This window comes from Rhamphochromis longiceps, linkage group LG12 (assembly GCF_057381845.1).
Source record: "Rhamphochromis longiceps isolate RC_006_pf linkage group LG12, R_longiceps_female_GT1.1, whole genome shotgun sequence".
Lineage (NCBI taxonomy): Eukaryota > Metazoa > Chordata > Actinopteri > Cichliformes > Cichlidae > Rhamphochromis > Rhamphochromis longiceps.
Window position 1 is genome coordinate 41545001 of NC_140568.1, and position 24304 is coordinate 41569304.

The following is a 24304-nucleotide window of genomic DNA, read 5'->3' on the forward strand; positions in this document are numbered from 1 at the left end:
AACGTCTGTGTGTCGGTGAAATGTGTGGCTGAGAGTAGATATGAGTCAGCAGGGAGAGGTACTTTTTATGACTCGTTCAGGAGCCTTGGCACTGGATGGGCTTAGGTAGCAAAATCCCCACCGTGCAAGCAGGTCAAAACAAACAAAACTATCTTCAGACTTTGTTTGAACCAGGTGTGCCCCTCCATCCTTCCACCCTGCAGGCATGGACCTTCTCCAGGTTGCCGCCCATGAGTTCGGGCACGTCCTGGGCCTGCAGCACACCCGTACGAAGGGAGCCATCATGTCCCCACACTACTTCTTCGCCGACTTTCCACCCAGAATAAGCAATGACGACAAGTGGGGCATCCAACACCTGTACGGATCTCGGAGAGTTCGAGCCCCCGAACCCCAAACCACAACCGCCACCACAACCACTACCACAACTACCGCTACCACCACCACCAGCACCACCACCACTACTACTACTACTGAGAGCAACGAGATCTTCCCTACTGGAGTAAGTGAAACCGATGCAACAATCACAGAGTCATGAAAATGACCTAAATCTACACAAGAGGTGTAGATTTAAACCTTTACCCTGAAGCTTTATGCAGGCATTCGTGGTACCCAGAGGATAAAACTTTTGTTAGGATTTCATTATTTGCATATGTTATATCTGAATATACTATATCTTGACTCTACTATATTTCTGCTGTACGACTCAAATTAGTTGTCATTCAATTTAATAAACAGTTGAATAGTTTCCAAAACAACCCATATGGAAAAGATATATATAAATCTTATAAAGTTTGTATCTGTCTTGTGTGAAACTTGTATGAAAAGCATATAAGAGTGAAAACAGATATAAGATCCCTTGAAAAATTACATAATGAAACTTGTATGTTTTGGATACTTACTAAAACAATGTATGAAAGTAATGAGAAAGTGGCCACTTTCATGAGTAATCACATATAAGTTTTTACTATTTCTTTTCCATATGGGAAGAACCATAACAAGATAATGGTTTTTCTAAACAGGACAACGTTAGCCTAAACAAGTTAAAGTTTACCTAAACGGGATCATGATAGCCTAAACATATTATTGTTTTCAAGATCATCAGGGTTGCTGATAGTCACGTTTCTGGTTTATGAAACACACTTTTGCATTCATGCTCACACTGCCCAAACAAACCTTACACCTTATAAGGATTGGCCTTAAAAAGGCATTTCCGGAGCTTAAACATAGGAGAATGCAAAAAAACAAACAAGGTTTACATGTCTGACAATCTGACTGTAAGAGCTTATTAATCAGATTCCTCAGTAAACGCAGCTGATCCTGCTTTGATAAGACTTAAGCTGGAGCTGACGTGTTGTTTCCAGCTGTTTATTAAATGCCTGCACTTTCATAGCGTATGAATCCAAAAGTGAGAGAGTCACGCACATTTATGCATGTGGCACAGTAAATATCAATCAGTTACTGATTGGTGATTAAAGGGAGTTTAACCTTCTCTGTGTCAGGAGAGACTTTAAAGCGCCCTGAGGTGACTGCTGCTGTAATTTGGTGCTATATGGATAAAACGAATGAATTGAGTCATATTGAATTATTCGTTACGCTGAGGGAGGCCCGGTCAGGACCCAACACTGGGCCAGGTCGGCTTTGACGCAGAGTCACAGTTTTACTGTTAAACACAGGTTGAGGAGCTTCAGTCAACTGTCCTATTCTCAGTCTTCACCTCTTCACTAAAGTCAAAGGTGTTTTTTGTTGTTTTAAAACTCAGAGTCAGTGTTTCCAGTCGAATCTGACAGCATGGCAAGCGCTAATGAGCTACAGGCAAAAAGCATGAAACAATCCAGAGGTCACACACAAGAAAACGACTATGAATGGGAGGAAGAATGAACAGACGCAAGCAGCACTGCAAAGACGATGAAATGATTTGGCCAGTTGGGAGGGAAACATAGGTTCATATACTGAGGAGGGCAATTGGCTAATTGTACACAGGTGTGGCCCAAGAAGAACAAAGGTATAGTTTAAGACAAATAGAGATTTCAAAATAAAGTAGAAAGTGACTAATAGAACACAGGTGAGTCTGATCAAGTTACAAAGGATGGAAAGCTGCCAAACAACAAAACAAAACAGCAAACGATCGTCACATCATGACAGTGTATAACTGAGACTTATGTTCATGCATGCTTTGTTAAAACTTTTGCATATTGCCACTGATTAATTAGCTTCTTAATAAAATGTATTAGCTTGCTAAGCTGTAGATGTCTGATAAATTATCACTATATGGACAAAATAATCAGTGTATCAACCAATGAACTATTTGGGGTATATACACAGTGGCACCTCTTGACTATTTAAAGAGCATACCTGATTTCTTTGTGTTGGTATTGCTCCAACAACAGTATAATTACTGTTGTTCCACGACCACCTAATCAACCACTAACCAATCACATTGTTGTGCTTTTTTATTTTTAGACATACTGTATATTTAGGGGCTCAGTCTGCATTAGGGAGTTCCAGCGGATAACCTACATGTGTGTTTTTAATGGGACATATGGCTTGTTTTGGGAAAACAATGGAGCTCGGTTGAGTTTTATGGGATTTTTCAACAAGCCTCATCCTGTGAATGGCATCGATTTGTGCGGTCAGGAGACGCTTATGTTGCAAAATATATTTCAAGGCTGCATGCCAGTCTGACAGTGCGTGTCTTTGAAACTATACCACATTAGACATGAGTGTTTTCTTTCATCAACCATACAAGATAAATGGGGGTCAAACACAAAAGTAATCTTTTAGTCTCGTGAGAGTTTCTCTCAGGCGAAGACCGGGAATTGTTTCCACTTCACATCACTTCTTTGTGTAAAATTTGTAACTGAGAGGATTTTCACTTATACTGAAAATCCCTGAAATTCCCTGTGATCGTTTGTGGGAATAAAAGTAGTCTTCAGCCTTACGAAGCACAAAGACCCACTTTACTTGTCTTTTCAGACAATAAAACGGCTCTTTAACACTTCATTACGTGCAGCATAAATCTCTCAAACCTTACATGTAAGCAGATGATTGCATGTGGAAATTAACATTCGATCTGTCTTTTTTCCAGCCCGATGCCTGCAGGACAGAGTTTGATGCCGTATCTATGATCCGAGGAGAGCTGTTCTTCTTTAAGTCGGGCTACGTTTGGAGGATCAGGGACGGGCATCTGGAAAGCGGTTACCCGGCACTGGCGTCCCGTCACTGGCGGGGGATTCCCAACAACATCGATGCCGCCTTTGAAGACAAGTCAGGGAATATTTGGTTCTTTCAAGGTGAGCAGTAAAGACATTTGAGCTGCTCTTAAGTGGTTTATGGTTTTATGTAAGCGCAGTTCAGGGGAGCGATAATTGTACAGAAACACAGAAGTAAAGCATTCTGCCCATGTATGGGCATGTTTAAATAGATGTAAAAATGTTAATTAACATGGGTCTGTGATGTTGCTGCAGTCGAGTGTACCAAACCACCATAGACTCCCAGAAACACTGTAAAAGCTGTTTTTATAATTATACGTAATTATACGTATAGCTACGTATAGCTAAATAAAATAACTGTTGCTCTTATCTTGACAAACGTCAGCTGCTTGATCAGCGTCTGCTTTATGGACGGGCCAGTCAAAAAGTCTTCTGACATCCTTTTTTTAAAAACATTTAATGTCTACTAAAGTTAACTTAACCTATCAGTGGAAGAAACAACAGGTCTGAAGTCACCATCAAGATGCGTTTAAGAAATCTCAAATGAGGTTGAAATAAGGCCAGGCAGTACTCTCATGTAATACCACACTGGACCACAAGATGGCGAAGCGTCTTAGTCAACTTGACACATGGCTCAGCATACAGCGTTCAGAATTCACGTCATACTTAACCGATTCGTTTTTGTAGCTAGAAAATACATTATACCAAAAAAATTAACGTACATTAATTACAAGTCATCTTATTATATAAAAATAATATTAATTGGAGCCCACCGTCTGTGCAGGTGCAAACTACTGGGTGTTTGATGCTGAGAGGCGGATCAGGGGGCCGGAGTCCATCAGGAATTTGGGCCTGTACGAGTCTGGGATCCAGGCAGCACTGCGCTGGGGCCAGGACCCCAACTACAACACCTACTTCTTCAAGTCAGGCAGCTACTGGAGGTTCAGCCCCCAGGACAACCGAGTCGAGTCTGCCCCGCGCAGCATGCAGGACTGGATCGGCATCCCCAGCGTCGTGGACGCCGCTTTCCGAGACATCTACGGTACGTGCGCGTGTCTCTGAAATAAAATGACATTTGGAGCGCTACATGTGATTGTTGAATTAAGACGCAGGAACGTTACCATGCTATAAATATGATAATAAACAGTTTAAAATACTTTACAAGCTTTGTAAGTTTTAAAAATAACTCAGCAGTGGTTTTAACAGCTTTTCAGCTTTGCAACAAACAATGATTTTCAGCATTAAGATAATCTGATTCAGAATCACGCCGCAGTCGGGTTTCATGTTTTACACGAGCGCTATCAGTTTATAACGATTCCTTTTGATTTCAAGCAAATCAAACTAAAAACACAAATGCATGGAGAGAGTAAGAGAGGCTGTAAGTGTAACTGTACACACAACACAACAAGGATAATTTTATCTTCAACATGTCATTTATGAATGACCCAGTTATCATAAAAGCTGCTGCATGTGTTCCTGTGGATGTTTTGCTCTGCACGCTGCTTGTTTTCCTTGTTCTGCTGCTTCAGGTTTTCACTTGCTTATCTGACATCTGGCCAAGAGCGAGCAGCTGTTGGGCCAACGCGGGTACATTCGCAGTGGCGCTGATAAAAAATGTTTTGTTTGTGCTCTCTGTGTTTCAGGCTACGCTCACTTCATCCGAGGACGGCAGTACTGGAAATTTGACCCTGTTAACATGAACTCTTTGGAGGGCTACCCTCGCTACGTCGGCGTGGATTTCTTCGGCTGCAGAAACGGGCGATTCTGAATCTGAGGATCTTTTTGTTTTTTTGCAATGGAGTAGTCTCTTTTTTTGTCTGTTTGGTTTTTTTGGAGCAAAGACATTTTTATCTTTGGAGAAAGATTCAAAGGAGACGAAAGCGTCTCCTTTGAATCTGTTTATCTTTCATTTATTGATACACAGATCAAGTACACCTTCTTCTCAGGAAAACCAAGTTGTATTCCCTCAGACTTGGCACCTCCTGTGCAGCTATACTCATATTTATTTTGCACATTTTTGTCACAGTAAGGCTGAGTTCTGGGCCCTTATCTAACGATGTGTGCTGTGAACTGCACACTTCTCACCTCCTTTCTCTGAGCCGAAAAGTGAGATTTTGGTCCGCAGACTGTCCTCCTTAGTCTGTGTTTTCCATTCCAGCAGTTGTGTGTTTTCATCATGGACGGACTTCTGCTAACCCTATGAGGGTCTGAAGAGCGACATCAAACTTTGTACATGAGCTCCTGTAGGTGGCGATCAGAGTTTTGTTTGAACGATGAAACCCAGGAGCCACTCAGCAGGAATGTCAGCGAGCAACAATTTCAGCTATGCTTCCCTTTCTTACAGACATGATTGCACATGTAGTTGATTTTCCTGCCAACCTGAGTCCCATTAACCATAATTCAAAATCACCAAATCTATAAAAAGATGGACAGCCCACCAGATAGTCCCATTCTGAAGCCTCGAGCTGAGCATTTCTCAAAAGAACGCAATGTTACACAATCTCACAAGCGTGAACATTGATCGTCCTTTATGACTGCAGGGAAAGGTATCATTTATACCCCGTGTTGTATTCTGTATGGCTTTAATTTGGCAAACGAGGCCATGAACTCATTAGGTTAAAATTATATTTGATGTAGCTTTATGTGCATCTCTTATATACAGCCTACGATCAAAACACACCCAGATGTGAGAGACATTTGGCAGTTATGGCAAATGTAGTGTGGGCCAGATGTGTCTCAGATAGGACACAGATTTGGTTTGGGCAACATCTGGCCAGATTCACCATCACTGCTGGACCAAAGAACATTTGTGCCAAACATTCATTGCTGTTAGATACCAAAAATATAGTGCAGATAGCATTACCATAATATTATTCATGCATTATTCAGTGAGTCCTTTCAGAACTGATGTTTTCAGACACCTGAGTCATGATGATTTATGCCACGTTTCCTTTGCACTTTATCTAATTTAAATTTTTATCCGTACGAAAACCAGAAACTTCCAAGATTATAGCATTCGAAGTTTCTAATGTTTCAAGCTCCTATTTCAATTCTTTTCCTTACACCAATAGAAAGTTTTGATAAAATTAGATACACAAAAGTGAATGAAACAAAAAGCCAAAGAATGAAGAATCAAAAATTAACACTGTAACCACTCGAGTTGCTTTGACAGATAGAATCCACATACCGATACACCTCCTACAGCTTTTTTCATGTCAGCCTTGCTAGAGGTGAAGCTAGCCACAACCAAAGGTAGCCATGATGTGACAGTTAGTTGGTCACTTTCAGCCAGTAATAGTTGCCATAAATAACGTGTATGTTCTTCTTTAAAGTTTGCTCAGAGGTCTTAAGCTAACTCAGGTGTGAGTCACTGAATAAATATAAGAAACCCAGCCTCTCCTCTGGGTCAGAACATGTAACACCAGCAACGTTTCATCAGTGTCCGCTCCCCTGCTGTTTGAGACGAGGAGGTTTTGCCTTTACTTTTTATATTTGAACAAGAGTTTTTCAGATACTTTTCTTCCTGGCATTAGTAAATATTTTATGTTTTATACAGTGCAGGGTCTTTAAAAAGGCAGAAGAAAAGCGAATGCCATTGCTGTACATCACGTTTTGATGTCACTCTTCCAGCATGATGGTGTAAAGTTCTCACTTTCTCAGCGTGCAGGCACCTGTTGCAGGAAAAGCTTCAGGGCGCCATCTAGAGTGCAACACTGTCAACCACCTCAGAGACCGTGGTCACTCTTTGTGCCATCTTTGAAGTCATTGCGTCACCATCTGTCACATGGTGCTCTTTTCTGTTTCATTAGTAAGAGGTTTGGGAATAGCAGCGGCTGTGGAGATCAACCTGGTAAATAAAACATTTTTAAAAAAAATAGGATTTAAAACTAAATTTGAGCTGAAAATTTTGTTGCAGCAATAAGAAAGTTACATTTGGTTTCGTCTGCACCAGAGTCATTTTCAAATACTATGTTGGTACAGTCTGAAATATTAAATAAACAAAAGTGTTCGAGGATCAGCCTGAGGTCAAAATTTACAATATTTAACATAAAACTGTAAAGAAAATTCTTTCCATCAATGCCGGAAAGTAAAAGCAATTTAAGGACATGAAAAACTCTGGTTGCGACTCCTCTGTAGGTCAGCGCCCCCCAGGTTGAGAACCATTGCGCCATCATTTCCTTTGCTGCCTCCTGATGCAGCGCTTGAAGGCTCAGTGCAGGACACTGGCGAGTTTTAACAGCTCTCATTGTTGTTTGAATCATTTCTGCAACCCGTGAACTCTGCTTTCAAACATATTTATACACAAACAGCTTAGGAAAATGTTCCTGTATATACATGTCTTTAATATTGTTTTTAATCTTTTGTAGCCTTTACCCTGTTCATTGAAATGTATGACCTGCGTATTGTTTTCTGTTTTTTCTAAGTTACTGAAATAAATTCATAACCTTTTTATCCGTCTGGCTCTGGGGAGATTCAAGCTCAGAAACTGATTCAGACACTTTAAAACAGAAACTCACATTCTATAAGATATATTTCTGTAAAAGTAATTACAGTTTTAACCCGTAACTCAGCCTGACATTTTTGTGCTTATGCAAGCCTTAAAAACTCCTCACAAGGATTTTAAATAATATTGCTGGAGTTTGTTTGAAGCAGCCTTCTCTGCAAGTCAGGGATCTTACATCACTCCAGTGAAACTCCATCTGGGAAAGACCGACCAAAAGTACAACAAACATTAGAAATTATGCTGGCAGGGTAGGGAAGCCAAACTCTAATACTGTGTGTTTGCCAGGAATAAAGCATGATGTGGATTGCAGACCTCTGTGTCCAGTGCAAGTTTGTTGCACAACACAGAATGGCATTAAATTGTTCACTTGAGCTTTCCCTGATGGTCATGTATGCTTTTATATAAAGTTATTTAAAGTTAAAGACCAGAGCTGATGAGTGGATGCGATTGTCAGGTGGTGGGAGGGGGCGTGGCCTGTGCTGTTCACTCGGGGAGTAAATCATGGCTGACAGTGAAGCAGGAGCAGCAGCAGCAGCAGCAGGGATGGCTCACAGTTTCACTCAGGAGTATTTTCAGATCCCTGTGGTGACCCGAGCGTACACGACCGCCTGTGTCCTCACCACTGCTGCTGTGGTAAGAAACAAATCCTTCAATTTACAATCTGCCGATCAGAGGGGAAAACCTGTTTTGTCCTCAAACTGTGCAAATTAGAGATGTTGCCTTTTGTTATTCTTGGACTCTTACAACATTTTAACTGTGAGATTGTGAGTCTTAGTCAGGAGATCTAAGCACTTGCTGCACTTTAAGTAAAAGTTATGGAAACACTTGAGTGGTAAAGTTAGGCACCTTTTAGCACACAAGTGTTGAATCTAGTTGTAGCCTCCTCATGTAGAAAGTGTCAGTGAGATCGTGGTTATATCTGAAGTACTTTATTATTTAATATGATATGAAGTGACAGCAAGTCACGTGTAATAGAAAGTACCTGTAGTATCAGTTGATGTGTTACCACTGAACTTGGTAAATAATTTCAAAGTGAAAGCAATAAAACTGTCATTTGAAAAGAGGTTCCATGCAGGCGTTTGGTGTTTCCTCTAGACAGAGGAAAGGGGAAAATATTCAAAGGAAAAAGTTGGTTACAGTGAGGTGTGTGGGACACTGGATACTAAGGAAGGAGAGAAGGACTTGTACTGATTGGCCAGGCAGAGAGATCGAGCTGGAAAGGATGTGCAGCAGGTTAGGATGTGAGTGAAGAAAGGAGTGTGATGAGAAGATGGAGGGGGCACTCTGGGGAGCTGATGAATGAACTAAGTAGAGGATTAGTAAGGAGTAAGTGAGAGGATCTTCTGTCTAGAGGATACACCAAACACCTGCGTGGCACTTCTTTTCAAATGACAGTTTTATTGCTTTCATTTGGTCCAGATGACATACCTGTGCAGGTAAAGAGAGGGTGTCTAGGGGAAAAGGAAGTGGACTTTTTGACCAGAAATGTAGAAGACGTTTACTGTTACTGATATGGGAAGGAGAGAGAAGCTAGGCTAAGGAGAGCGGTGACAATCAGCGAGTAGTAGTATGGCTACAGGCTAACAAAGAACATTACAGATGTAATGTTTGCGTCAAGAGTTTTTTATGGAGCAGTGTTGAGAAGATAAGATAAGACTTTATTGATCCCACGATGGGGAAATTTTTTTGCGTTACCTCAGCTCAGGTACAGATATCAGAAGGAAATACAAATAAGTCCAATCAATGAAAAAATAAGTAAGACAATACACTAGGTCATCAGAAGCAAGACAGAATACATGTGTGTGGATGAGAGGAAGACAGGTGTAACAGTGAAGCTGCAAGGAGTAGAGGTAGCGAAGGTAGATGAGTTTAAATACCTGGGGTCAACGGATGGTGCACAAAAGAGGTTAAGAAGAGAGTGGAGACAGGGTGGAGTGGGTGAAAACAAGTGTGAGGGGTGATTTGTGAAAGAAGGATTGCAGCAAGAGTGAAAGGGAAGGTTTACAAGATGATAGTGAGACCTGATTTGATACGATATATGGTTTGGAGACAGTGGCACTGACCAAAAGACAGGTGGCAAAGCTGGACATGTGCAGAGCAGGGAGAGTGGATATGAAGATGAAGATGGAGCTGCCAGGAAAACGGGGGCACTACAGTAATGAATGATCCATGGGTTTCGTGAAGTGGGACATGTGAGGGCAAGCGTGACAGAAGCAGATGCTACGGCTAGGATAGGATGGAGGAAGATGATTGGTTGGGGCAACCCCTAAAAGGAGCAGCTGAAAGACCAGGTATAGAACAATTATCAAAAGGTAAAAGAAGAGCAGCAAACATCTAAAAAGCTTTCAACACACCTGCTGGTAAAATGCTGCCCCCTGGTGGTGGTGAAGGTTTTGCAGAGGGTAATGACATCAAGGACTTTTTAAGTGAACTTCCAGTTAGTTATAGCGAATAATCATACAAGCTACCCAGAATTAATTAATTTTAGGCTGTATTTTACTTTTTAGCAACTTGAGTTCATCAGCCCATTTCAGCTCTACTTTAACCCAGAGCTCATCATCAGGAGATACCAGGTACCATTTACCAACTATTTAACTGAAACTTTGAGTTAATTATGTGTTATATCATCACTGTTACACTCCTCTTCCCTCTCTTTCTCAGATATGGCGCCTGATAACCAGCTTCCTGTTCTTCGGCTCTCTCGGATTTAGTTTCGTGTTCAACATCATCTTTCTGTATCTTTTTCTGTATCTTAATATGAAAGTTTACCGAATTGAAGCTCACATTATGGTGAAATCTGCAGCAGAGCTGAGCAGACCTTAACTGAAAGTAAGCTATCGATACTGTCGGATGCTGGAGGAAGGCTGTTTTCGGGGCAGGACGGCGGACTTTGTTTTCATGTTCCTGTTTGGAGGGATCGTGATCACTGTATCCTTTAACGTGTTTAGGCGAAGGATGAGTGATGGGTAAACAACCACAGCTATGGGATGGCATAAGATGAAGAAAATCTGGAATAAGATCCTTTGACTTTAACACAAGCTCTCTTCTCTGTCACTGAAAGTCCCACTGTATGTCGACTTGTGTAATTTGCCTGGATTGGCGGCATCCAAACTAGTTGTGAAATCCTGTTCCCAGATTTTCCACAGATAATTTAAGACTTATTTCCACTTTGATCAGAAATGTCAGTCAGAGACTTCCGCAGACGTCTGCAGGCTCCAAGTGTGTAAAGTCAGTCGCTGTACAAGAGTGCACCTCTTTTTGATGATGCGCAGCAGTTTGCTCAGATTCCAGGTTAATGATGCTGTTGTGAGTGGGTTTACCACAGACGTGTCTCTGGGTGGTTGTTAAACAGTTATTGTGCAGGTTTATGCAGTCATGCTGTGTTTCATGGGGAGTTTGAACTGCAGGATTAATTCTGCTATAAACATGTAACATGGTTTGCTGGAATGACGGGAATGTCATAGTTTGGCTTTTATTGTGGAGGGTTTAGCATTCATTAAACAATAACATTGTCTCTACCTGCAGAGATGAGATGGAAAAACTTGTTTCTTCTTTTTGTTTAGCTTAATCAGCTACTGTGGGGTTATATTCCAGTTCTGTCTGACTAACAGATGTATAAAACCCTGTTTCTTCAAATAAATAGCTTTCTCTCTTAAACTAAAGCTCCAACTGTTCAGGTTAGTTTGTCCTCTTAAACTTTGACTCTTGATGAATAGGTGAATGTTTTTATTTAACCTGAAGTCCCGCAGCTGTTCGGTCTGTTCGCCAACATCTTCTTCCTGGGTCAGGCCTTTATCATCATGCTGGTGTATGTGTGGAGTAGAAGACATCCGCTCATACGTATGAACTTCTTCGGCCTCCTGAACTTTCAGGCCCCGTTTCTTCCCTGGGTGCTCATGGGATTTTCATTGCTGCTCGGGAACTCCATCGTGGTCGACCTGCTTGGTATGAGACGACTCGAATTCTGCTCATTCATTTAACACCAGTTAACATGAATGGTTGGCAAAAGGCGCTTTTTAGGAAAAGACCGGCTGACTCAACCGACTAACTAATTCTTCCCCTTATCCGATCCAATAGTTTATTTGAAATTCGGGTGTCTGACTTTATTCTCTCCTCAGGTATCAGTGTCGGTCACATGTACTATTTCCTTGAAGATGTGTTTCCAAACCAGCCGGGAGGAAGGAAGCTGCTGATGACTCCAGAACTTCTGTAAGAACCAGTGTTTATTCAGCTGAAGTCCAACATGTGGAAACTCTTTTCTTAGAGAGATGACCAGTCGAGGCACAGTCTGAAAACTCGGTCTCAATACTGGTTATACCACCTATACACCTTTTATATTTTGCTAGGAAAATGGGAAACTGGTGCAGCAATTTATTGAAACGTGCAAATATACATGGAAATACAGCATATAAGCCAAAAGTGTTTGTACAATTATAACAAGCTTGAAAGGCAGTATTTGGAATGACCACATTTATTCTATGACAGTCTGAACTCTGTGGGGCAGCTCTCTCTTAATTTCTTTCAGTAGTCTTCAGGAATAGTTTCCCAGGCTTGTTGAAGGACATCCAAATCTCTCCCTTCTGTTGTTCTCTGTCAAAATGATCCCACACTGCTTCAGTGTTGAGGTTCGGGGTCTCGGGAGGCCAAACCAAGACTGACAGTGCTCCATTATGTGTTTGTTTTTTTTGTTTTTTATGTCCAGGGATGCTTATACTGCACTGGCTGTGTGTTTGGGTTCATTGCCATACTGAAAAATGAGGCTGCCAATCACATGCATTTTCAGATGGTATTGCATGGTGGATCAACATCCTACTTCTGAATTCATAATTCCATAACTATTGACGAAATTCCCAACACCACTGGCTGAAATGCAGCCCAAGCCCTGACAGAGCCTCCACCATGTTTTACAGATGGATGTACACTCTCTCTCTCTCTCACACACACACACACACACACACACACACACACACACACACACACACACACACACACACACACAGTTCTTGTGTAGTTCGGCATACCTCAGACTTTCCTTCCTGTTTCCCATTCTTAAGAATTGCTTTTCCGATGAGGCTTCAGTGAACAGTAAATGATCAACTGAAGGATCAGATCTCTCACGTCCCGTGTCAGGTCTTTGCTGTATTTTTTCCAATTCCTTAAATACATGACTTTTAGGTACTGTTCACTTGTTCAGTGTTCTCAGATTTTCTTTTTTTATGGACATACTGCACACCATGCTGAGATGTGTTTTCAGCTCTTTGGGAATCATCTTGTTAGTGAACTCTGTTTTATGCCTCCAAAACTGCAACATTTTCAGTCAAAGAGATGTGAACAAATTATGTGTTTTTGTAACAGACTGCTAGTAACAAAATGCCTAAAGATAACATTTACAATTGGTTCTTTGCTAAGTTGTGGGTTATATGTACACACAACATTGGTGCCTTAAGTTTTGTGCTTTTTTTATGCTTAAACAATTCAGCACGTCATTGTTAAGTAACTTAGCAAACCAAAGAGAAACCTTAAAATGGTCAGGTACAAGGACTAGACAACAGCACTTTAAGATAAGGCACAATAAAAAAAGTCTGACTCCTTGGAATCCAAATATGAAGAAATGTGAGGTGACTCAAGAGTTTTGCACGGTACGGTATGAGGTGAAAATGAACACAAGCGTCGTTTTGTTCTCTCCTAACAGACGGGCCATGTTTGATCGGCCAGAGGACCCAGACTACCGTCCCCTCCTGGAGGAGCAGCAGCAGGGTGGAGCCCTGCAGCCGAATGGGGAGCAACACAACTGAGAGCCCAGAGAGCTGTGAAAAGTCAGACACAGACCGCCACAGGACTGTAAAGCTGTATAGACTGAATATTTAGCTTTGTTCAGCGTATTGTAACCACAGAGATTTCATTTGCCTTAACAAGAAAAAAGGACCAGAAATGGAAGAACAAGCTGAAAACTTTTCACTATGGATGGACATGGAGGGTCCACAGTTTGCTACACCAACAGCTTTACTCTGTACATGTGCAGGTTTTATACTTCACAGCAAACTGGTTGAGTGAGATGATGTGGATGACGAGCTCAGTCAGAGGGACGCTGTAATAAGGTCAACAGTAAGGAGACATTGGTTAAATGCCACAATTGTTTGGGATTTTTCTTACACTGATGGCAAACATACCGCGTTGTCATCAGTTAATATTTCACCTCAGTCTGCTCCACACATGATGCAGGAAAAGGAGAAATGAGCACAAATATAAAACAAGAGCACCCAGAGTGCAACTCCCCCCGAAGGGCGAGGGATATACTGAAACATTGTTTCATGAAGTTTTTATTCCAACATGCTGATGTCAGCCTGTTTTTCTTACAGTATCATGGCATCAGCCTGTTGTAGCATCGTTGTGACGTTGCAAGCGTCATGTTGAAAAAATAAAAAGCCTGTTGCACAGCTCTCTCCGTGCCCTTTCATATGATATGATATATGATGTATTACTCGATATGGTTTCTCCTCAGCTCGCATTGTTATTGGTATCTACCATCACACAAAATTTGAAAATTATATGATGAACACATGGAACCGATTACATAAATAAAATTAAAAAAGCAGGAAAAACTCTGTTACAATACTGCAAATAAATTAGGAGAATGGCAATAATTCTTTTTAAAGTTTGTTTTTGTTATTTTACCAATAAATACCAATTCAGTGAATTTCTGATCTTGGTTTTATTCTTTTTATAGTTGGGAAAGCTGATTTTGAGTCCAGGGTACGCCGCAAACACGTTTAATGACAACATCTCTTACCGATGTCCAGTCTTTATTGGAAAAAAGGCTCCAAAACAAAACTTGCATTGGTGCCTACATGCAAGTTTAATGTTCTAAACATTACCTGAGCTGATTTCTAGGAGGAGAAAATGGATGGTCGAGAATTGTTAAATAATCTTTTGAGCTAAACAAAAATGAAAACACTGTTGATCAAGAGAAAAACTATCTAGATCAGGGGTGTCGCACGCATTTAGGCCACATACAGCCTCATTCCTTTTTAAGGCCAGGTAAAACAAATGCATACGAGGAAAAGCTGTAAAACTTTAAATAAAGCCAGAAGTTAAAAATCTATGCACTCTTTCATATTTTCCAAAGCCGCTCAGTGGGCCGGACTGGCGTCTTTGACAGTTAGATTCTGTTCCCCAGTCCTTATGTTTGACACCCCTTTAGCAGGCTGGTTCTGGCCCCTGTCAAATCTGTAATTTGAACTGTGGAGCATCTTGATTTTGACCTCCTGCTTTCGTTTTATTAAGCAGATGTGTAATCTCAGGTGAGGACGAAGTGAAAGGAGCAGGACTGACCCGTAACTCTGCTCTCTGCTTTCCTGCTGCTGCCTGACTGAACTGCCGACGGCCTGAAAGCCGCCTGCACACGCTGCACTTTCACCCACCGCCTTTGTGACTCAAACACTGGGAACAAAATGGAAACTGCTTAGCACAACAACACAGCAACCAGCCTCAGTGGGACCCCGACAACAAAACAAGCACTTCATCATCTTGTGCAACAGTGCTGCTCGTAAGTATCAAGTCAGGGGTCAGACTGTTTTTTGGTTTGAATTTTGTGTTTACAGTAGGGTTTTTTTTTTAAGCTTTCCACATGAAAGGACATTTGGGGAATAATTCAGAAATCTCCAAATTAATTTTTTAAATTGAATTTTATGGGTTTTTTTGGATAGAAACTCCAAACATTAAGTGTTACATAGATAATCTTCTATGTTATGCAGCCGTCCTGGCTGGACAAGCCCACGACCATCTAGGAGAGGCCTTAAAACCATGACTGGAAAACATTTAAGCTACAGTCAATTTGAACTGATTGATAGGGAATTTTTTAGGAATTATTTTTTTGGGGGGGGAGACTGGCACCATTTGGCTCCTTTTACCCTGAAATTCTCCAACAGAGAGCATGCAGAACCCACAGAGCCACAATAAAGACATAAATGAGAAGCATGTTGACTTTTTAAACAAGCTGTAATGATCCTTTAAATGATCGCTCGCTCCATCTTTTTAAGGAGACTCAATTAAAGCCGATGCCTGGGAAATTTCAGCTTTATATAAACCTACAACAAAATAACTTGATTTAATAGCAATAACAGCAGCAAACTCACTGATAAACTAAACAGAATACCAAGTGCTTTATTGTTTTTTGTCTTTTTTATTACTATTTTTTAAGAATTATTAAAATGTACAAAAAAAGACAACAAACACAACATAATATATTATCTGAGACTGGTGTGTGTGTTTCCCTCCCTCTGTGGTCAGGTAAAGACAGTCAGTGGTCAAAGTGAGAGAGCAGCTTCTCCACGCTGAGTGTCAAAGGGAAACACAAAGGAGGCGAATTTCCTACCAGGGTCTTTGCCAAACTGAACAGAATTATCAATATTAATCATAAAAAAATAACAACAACATGGGGAACAGCTGACGGAGGTCCGGGCAGAGCAGGAAAACCCTCCATCCTGTGACGGAGGAGCTTCTTCACGGCCGATGTTGCAAACCGAGATGATGTCATACTGCGATGGTATGAGCGCTGTTCCAGTAGGGGGCACCAGTGCTGCTTTGTTTACCACGCAGGAGCCGTGTTCGCGAGTCGCCTCATTCGCCTGTGCAGCAAAGAAGAACAGAGCATCAGTAGAGGTATCCAAAAAGGTTTTTTGTTTAATCCACACTTCTTTTTCTCAAAACAGAGAAATAAAATATTCACATTTAGAATAATTTGGCTGAAATTTAACCATCGGTGAAAAGTCTTTCAAGCAAGACACACGAAGACAAACGTGAGGGTTAAAGCGACCTTGTATTCATGTAAGAAACCACCATTAAAAGCTGGGACCGTTAACGGCTGCAAGATATTCTTGTAAAAAATAAATAAATAAATACTAGCATTTAACCTTTGCTTAGTTTTAATGGAAAAACTACACTCAACATCAGGACTTCTGATTCCTCTCTGGATCATTTGGTGTTTTTTTCCAGGCTGATGCTGGCCAACGTCAGCCTGCATGATAACAGGGACAGAATCCAAACTATCGAATGTAGTGATGTCTCGTTTTCAGTTGATGAGGTTGGATCATTCATCCACGTTCTGGAGTTTATTTGATTCAGTTTATCAGCCGACTCCTTTTTTTTTTTCTCTCCAGCTAATCAAATAATGATTTAAAATAACAGGCCACACCCACCTTGTGTTTCTGTCCTGGTCTCTGATCTTCTTCTCCATCTCTGCGTCTGTCAGCGTCTCCAGCAGGGGGCACCACTGGTCAGCATCACCTGTGTTTCTGATTGCTATCTCCACTGTGGGCAGAGGGTTTTCACTGCAAAAGAAAAACCAACAGAGACTTTAATTCAGTTTCCTTTACTACAACGACCGCTTCCTGCTGCAGCTCACACTGTGATGTCATTGAGTTTAAATGTTTTCCAGTCATGAGGTTCAAAGACGAGTACCGGACACAGTTTCCGTTACACCAACTAAATACAGTTTTCTGCAGCTACGATGTTTGTCATGTTTTTGATCATGAAACAAATAACATTCCTGACTTTGCAGATATTTTAAAAACATCACAAGAAGTCGAAAACTGATGTAGAAACAAGCAGAAGATGAGGCACCGAAACGGCCTGAACTCATGTTTTTGTAACTGTTGACCGCCGTCGTGAGCAACCGCTGGCAGAAGCAGCTCGTTACCACACTCCCTGATGCTGAACTCTGTTCAGTGTGACTCTTCTTTGCACTGTTTGCAGTGAAAACACTTCATCAATCACTCTTCGTTGCCATGAAAGAAGCAGCAAAACAAACGGTCCTAAAGTAGTTCTTCCACAGCTGAAGTCCAGCTGTGACAGAGATCAGCGCTGCCGTCTGGGTTTCAAACATTTCATCACTTCTCGTCTGATGGCAGCAGACAGGCGGCGACATTTCAGCCGAGGGCAGAGGAAATGCACCCACCCAAAGAGACCCGAATCCAAAACCCTTCCACTTCTGACCGGTCAAAGGTCGCAGCCAGATGGCCACTGCACCAACAGCAAACACACACCCAAAAATTTCAACACTATCTGCTGCTCTGGGTTTCTGCAAGCTCAGAGTTTAACTAAAGACTTTCAAATATCAGAAAATAAATGTAATACTTGTAAAGATGACAACTCATGAAATTACCCAGTAAGTGCACATCGTTGCTGTGCAGGGTTCCTAGCATTCAACTGCACGAAATAACACTGTTGAAAGGGTACGCATACATTTTGGCTACGAGCTGCAGGCAGCCTGGATACCACATTATCAAGGAAGTCCTCAATTTCACGTGTCAGTGTTTGGGGGAATTTTGTTCACTGCTCCTCTGGATTTAAGGAAACTGTCAGGAGGTCATAAAATGACACTACAGCCTATAACATCATGTTAATGTTTTTCCCATAAATTGTATTAAATGACATACCAATTACATTTTGAAGGAAAGGTGCCGTTTTATCAGCTCACTATGGTCTTTTCAGCTTTATATTATGTTTTCTGCACATTTCCACCTCTATATTTTTTATCCTTTGACTTAACTACAGCAGCTTTGCATGAGTCACATACTGACTCAGTCTGAAGCCTCACAGGGGATACTTATACATACCTCAGGGTTCTGTAAGTAATTAATACGTAAAGAAAGGCATATCCTTATCTCCTGAACTGGATTGAAATCATCTTTAAATCCAAGTCGGGTGAATTGGCGTTTACAACATTTAGCTTTCAATGAAGGCTCTGTGATGAAACGCCGCACATCCTCAGCTCATGGATGCGTAATGTTCAGCAGAATAAAATCATTTTATCAAACTATTAGACAGATATTTATTAAATACCAAAACTAATTATTTCTCCAACAAATCTTCTGTTGCTTTCTCGCCTTGCTTAGACTGCCTCTGTGATCCCGTACCTGAAGGCGTACGTCCTCTGGTGCCAGCTCAGCTGACCACGGATGCTGTAGGCGATGGTAGTGACAAACTCGCCGCCGAGGCCGAGCTCAGAGCAAAGCTTCAGGGCAAACTTCTCTGGAGAGTTCTCCCTCTCAGACATGTCCCACTCAAACTGGTCCACCAGAGAGATGTTCCCAACGTGGATGTTAAGCTGGAACAAGAAGAGAAGAAGACTGGGTAAACTTTTCTGTGCTACAGGTATGAACACGTCCGTTTACGTGGAGTGAGCATCACCTTGATGATCACCCTCTGGTCCGTCTGGTCCTCCAGGAGGCTGTCTGTCGGATAAGACTCGATCTGCTGTCGGATGGCGGAGGCGATGGCGGGGACGAAGGCCAGCGGGTTGAGGTCCAAGTCGTCACACAGGATCTCAGCGAACATCTCGGGTGAAATGAGCTTCTCTGTAAATTCCAGGAAAGGAGAACAAGTTTATAGTCTCGTGCTGACTTACTAAATTTCCAAGCTGAGAGGATGTGGTGACGTTACCGTTCATATTCCAGGTGAACGCATCCCTGAGCTTCTGCCCCTCAATCTCCATGTCCAGGCGGATCGGAACGAGGACTTCGGACTGAGTGGCATTTTCATGGATCACTGCTGGATCGTGGTCATCAAAGCTGGGAAAGAACCACCCCAAGAAATAAGAAATTATAACCAAAGAAAATAAAAATCAACAGTTAAATATCCGGATGGTCTGAAAGATATAAATGATCGATTTTATTTTTAAACATAAAACTTTTATCTGTAAGTTAGTCTTTGCTCTAAAATTTAGTTCGTTAGATCTGCTTCTGTGTGCAACGACATTAAGCACTGAAGATGCAAATTCAATATTATTAGAAATTATTCATAACAGATATTAAAATAAAACCTTTTCATTAAATATAACAAAACTTTAAACAGAAAAATCACCCTTCTTATCCTTGCTAAAAGAGAAGATGTGTTGCTCTTTTCATCAATCGGCACAAGTCAAATGTACCAAAAATAAAAAGAAATGCATGTTTTCACTTTATTGGAAATACATTATTTAAAATCTGTTTTAATCTGCCTCACAATTATTTATTTGTGTTTATTTATGTTCCTTTTTAAATGACCTGTATTTGACAGATACAATCAAAGATATTAAGAAGGAATCCCATTATTATTATTATTATTAAAACATAGAAACTTTAGCCAGAGATCCACAGTATAACATCTTCTACTGGAGAGAATGTGTGTTGATTTTCGTGCACTCCAATACTAAATGCTCTTCAGTCTCTCCAACAGCTCGATGCTCACCACAGGGGGAAGGTCCTCTTCTTGTCCCGGCCCAGTCGGCTGCGGTTGATGGTGGTGGAGCAGGGCACGGCGTCCAGATGATGGGAACTGTTGGGCAGCGTGGGAACCCACTGACTGTTCCTCTTTGCCTTCTGTTCCCTGGCGGGAGACAAACACAGAGAGATTAGGATCTAAAGTAAATAAAGTGCGATGTTATGTATTTAATGGAGTCTCTGGAATTGACTCCTATCCGGGAGGCCTGGAAAGGGTTAGCCTAAATGGAGCTTTAGGACTCGACTGTCCTTGAGGCCTTTTAGCAGACAAAACAAATGACAGCTCTAGCTCCTTGTTGACTAGATTTTCTTATCTGCAGGGTTGAGGCAGGAGGAGGTGTATGAAACTCTGTAAGAGCACAGCTTCACAAGTGGATCAGCATACCTGGTGCAGCACATCTTTATAAAAACGCAGCAAAAACCAGTGAAAAAGCTAATATGACAGAAGTGCCAGCACTTCCTCTAACAGCCACTTTAGGATGGCTTCAAAAGTGAGTCAGTCAAAGGATTATCATGTTAAAAGAATAAGCTAGCATGTTTACAGCCAGTGTTCTCGGTCTCTCCGGATAGTTTCTCCTCCTGTTTGTAAGGGTAGTCTCTGAACTGGACCGCTCTCCTCTCCTCTTTTAATGCAATTGTTTGTTGTTTCCATAATAGATATTAAGGTGTTATTTACACATTTATGTATTTACGTCCACACGATTCACCCAAAACATAATCTATATTTTTGTGTTATTATCTACGTGACTGAAAACAGATCTCTCATCTCTAACAAATAAATAACTAAAATTATAATGACACACAGTAGGGGATGTTGTCCTGTTTTGTAAATTTTATAAGTAATGGGGGTACCTGAGGTAGGCGGGAGGCTCAGTGCTGATAGAAACCGCTTTGTACTTTTCGTCATTTCCTTCAAGAATCTCCTCGACCTCAGAAGCCTTCAGCAGGGTCACGCTGGTGGCCAGCTGAGTGTAGCCATGGTCTGAATGAGAAGAAAGAGGTCGTTCAAATCAACAAAGAAGCAGCAGCCAATGAACTGAAGGTGAGATTGAGCGGAACAAATAAAACAATGTGTCAGATTACATAACCTTCACCACATCTGTAAATAAAAAAAGATTACAATCTGTAATTCTGCAAAAGCAAACAGATGAACATGAACACTTCTGACATTTAAATGAGTTATTGTTGGAAAACTGTCACCATCAAGGTACTGGTCCTGTCACAAATCCTTTTGTGGGCAAAATCACATTCAATGCAAGAAAGATTAAATGACATAAGTGTCACTTTATTTCAGTTTAGACAAATTATGAGTGCTGTGAGAAAAAAATAAAATGTAAGCAGAAGTTCAGCTTGGTTGACTCAGACTCTTTGTGTTCTACCTCTTCAGTGCCCCCTGCTGGACTGCAAGCAATTTCTGTATAAATCTGGAAAGACCCTCAGAGGAAACCGAGCTTTTCTCTACTGACCGTGTGATGACTCCACGATTTTCTTTCGTTCTTCTACCGACGCCAGTTTTCTCCATAATGACGGGTACCTTTTATACAAGGAGCCTCTAAACATGCGAAGGTAGTTTCCCACCTGGACAAACAAAGACATGGACAAGGCGATCATGAAGAGAATCTCAATAACAAGTTTTCACATTTAGGTAATTTCTTACTATAAAAAAAAGAAGTTTTTTTGTATTGTAGTGCATTTTGTATATTTTATACTTTTTATGGGGAATATATTATGCCCTGCCCTTATATCGGGTTGTTCATATGCCAGAGTAACGCCAAACCAAAAGAGATTCAGGTCTCATTATTGCTGAACAGTGCAAAAGTAAATATAGCAGCAGGAAATGGACTGTTTCGATTTATTCTCCAACCAGAAACCACAGGTAGAAATAATGATGCTCTCTCACTCTGCATAACACTGGGGTGTATATGTATGTTATTGGGATTTGTAATGGCATGCTTCCTACTTCTACAGATGTTTTTATTTTTATTTTTTTTATTTATAAACAGGAATTGGCTCATTTCTGTGTGCCAGAACCTAAAAGGAAGTGTAAAACACAGGAAGGCAGCAATATGGTGATATAAGGTATTGACAACTAATACACGTTTTGCATTCAAATAATTTAAAACCATTGTTAAATTAACCAACAATATGTTGGTTAATGGCTAACAAAGGAATAGATAACAGAGACTGTCTTGATGCATGCTCAATCATCCAGTAAATCCCAAAAGGTTGATTCTGTTCAACTGGACGTAGCGTTTTCAGTGGGAGAAACATTTCGTCACTCACCTCACAGCCCATTGGTCATTCAGTGGGCTATTGTGCAAATGTGCTGTTTATACGTTTGGGGAAACCTGCAGTCAGCTGAGACTGAAGAAGTCACTTGGATGAGTGACAAAACATTTCTCCAACTAAAAACACTACGTCCAGATGAACAGAATCAACCTTTTGAGACATAACAGAGACAGTATTCGTTTGATAAACACAATTTTTTCTCAGCAACAGATTCCTTCAACCTCGCTGTCTGAGGGAACGCTACAGGAGGTCATTCCTTCCTGCTGCTAACAGACATATGGACAACTCAATTTCCCTCTGGGATTAATAAAGTCTCTGATTCTCATTGTGAAATGCAATCATTAAATGAAATGACAGCCCCATTCTGTCATTTTAGTCACCAAACTGTCATGATCCCTAAATATGTAAATATTAAATTCAATCAGGACTATTGATTGACTGACAATTAGTAGTTACACCATTTCTCTGGATATTTTTTTGTCATTTCTACCCTCCATTTGTGCCAGGAAAACAAATATGCATTATCAACAGCTGCTTTTTTTCCAGCCTACAATGTGCATGTTAAAGACACGTTTTTAAAGGCCTTGTTTCATGAATGCAGAAAAATCTTAAGCTTCCAGAACAAACTTGCAACTGTTCATGAAGATGTTTCTAGCTAAAAGCTGGAAAGGTAGGATGTAGGAAAAGTACTGGAAAACACCTGCCCTGCCAACAATGAGCCCTACAATTTTACAACGGTGCGACGTTCATTTAAGCTACGTATCTCCGAACAGACCAACAAACCCGTAAGAACACTGTGAAGTGTCAGGTGATACACCATCTTGAATTACAGACCCAGAAACGACACAAATCGAGTAAAATTATCTCTTTTGTTATATTAAACACCGCTAACTACCCAGCTGATTACTAGCAGTTCGGGAGCAGAAACCGAGCAAACATCCGGGTGCAAGTTTTCAAGTTAAATGTCAATCTGAAACACCAGAACATAGGTGGACTTTCTTCCCCGGTGGTAAGGTTCTAAAATTATTTAGCAACAGATCTGAAATCAATGAATGAGCTTCAGCGCTACTGGCGTCGTTAGCTAAACTATGCTAGGCTAAGATAAGCTAACGGATTGGTCACCAGATTAAACGAGGCATTATCCGTTCAAACACGTATATATTTACAACAACAGACTGTCGAATACGTTAAATACTGACCTCCGATCCGATCATGTAATAGTCTCCATCCTCCTCGAGCTGAAATTTTACCGGTTTTTGTCCAAACGTTTTGCTCAGCGCCATACTGAAATAACAAAGCTCTGTGCCACTGCGCAGGCGCACGTGACGACGAGCTCGTTCTGTCCCAGTTAGATGACGTAGAACATACGCGTCGAGCAGCCTATTTGAATTTTTTTATGTTTAGTGAGACAATTTAAACAGCTCTGTTTAGGTGTCACCGCATCGAAAATCATCCCAAAAAACACAAAAATAAATGAAATAATAATTTTCCATTGACATGCTATGAAAATGCTACATTTTACAAAAGAAGACCCTAAATATGACCATGGTAATAATCATACCTCCTGTATCTTACACAGGAGTTCATGTTTAGCATTTTTGAGTGTGTTAAACAGCTTTATGACATCAGTCTATGATTTCCAGTTTGAGATGACACATGTAGAAAGCACTCAGGTGCATCTCATCTAGGGTTGCCAACTCCCTGAAAAATAAATAAGGGACACCTCGTGGCCAGGGCCGGGCAACCCAGTTGTCTTTACCCTTCCCAGTGTGGTAGCTCTTTTTTTGTGTGTGAAATTATTTTTTTAACCATTTGACTTGAAGTTGATTTAAGCAGATGCATATTCTTTGTGATATGAACACATGGGAAACAAATGATCATTTAGCCATTTATTTTTAGCTCAAAATGAAAACATTAACACAGTAAAACAGGTCTCTTTCTTAAACAGAAGCCTGTCATGCTTAACTTTTGAGAATATAAGTAAATCTTTCTTTAAAAGAACTCTGTCCTGCTTAACTTAAAATTATATAAATTAATAGAAA

The 24304-nt window shown here is 40.9% G+C and overlaps 3 protein-coding genes across 4 annotated transcripts in view; 2 read left to right on the top strand and 1 right to left on the bottom strand.

Moving 5' to 3' along the window:
- Positions 1-7646, top strand: part of LOC146658012 (stromelysin-3-like) — a 35004-nt gene extending 27358 nt beyond the window's left edge. The window contains exons 5-8 of the mRNA XM_085426402.1: positions 204-499; positions 3086-3290; positions 3994-4251; positions 4853-7646. Of these exons, the coding sequence (XP_085282528.1) occupies positions 204-499; positions 3086-3290; positions 3994-4251; positions 4853-4977 (884 nt within the window). The 3' untranslated portion in view covers positions 4978-7646. The remainder of the gene's footprint in view (positions 1-203; positions 500-3085; positions 3291-3993; positions 4252-4852) is intronic.
- Positions 7647-8208: 562 nt separating this feature from the next.
- On the top strand, positions 8209-14401 carry LOC146658018 (derlin-2-like). 2 transcript variants are annotated; one of them, XM_085426403.1, is made up of 7 exons: positions 8209-8346; positions 10221-10286; positions 10375-10448; positions 10548-10641; positions 11463-11658; positions 11832-11922; positions 13406-14401. In XM_085426403.1, exons 1-7 carry the CDS (start codon positions 8215-8217, stop codon positions 13506-13508), a joined length of 756 nt encoding a protein of 251 aa, XP_085282529.1. In that variant the 5' UTR covers positions 8209-8214; the 3' UTR covers positions 13509-14401. The 2 variants fall into 2 exon arrangements, with proteins under 2 accessions (XP_085282529.1, XP_085282530.1); XM_085426404.1 differs by lacking the exon at positions 10221-10286.
- Positions 14402-15875: 1474 nt separating this feature from the next.
- On the bottom strand, positions 15876-23597 carry smarcb1a (SWI/SNF related BAF chromatin remodeling complex subunit B1a). The gene is made up of 9 exons (XM_085426405.1): positions 23462-23597; positions 21440-21551; positions 20826-20955; positions 19942-20079; positions 19156-19283; positions 18904-19070; positions 18630-18820; positions 16911-17042; positions 15876-16340 (listed from the first exon to the last, which is right to left on the bottom strand). The coding sequence occupies exons 1-9, from the start codon at positions 23543-23545 to the stop codon at positions 16301-16303; spliced, it is 1122 nt and encodes a 373-aa protein (XP_085282531.1). The 5' UTR covers positions 23546-23597; the 3' UTR covers positions 15876-16300.
- Between the last annotated feature and the right edge of the window lie 707 nt (positions 23598-24304).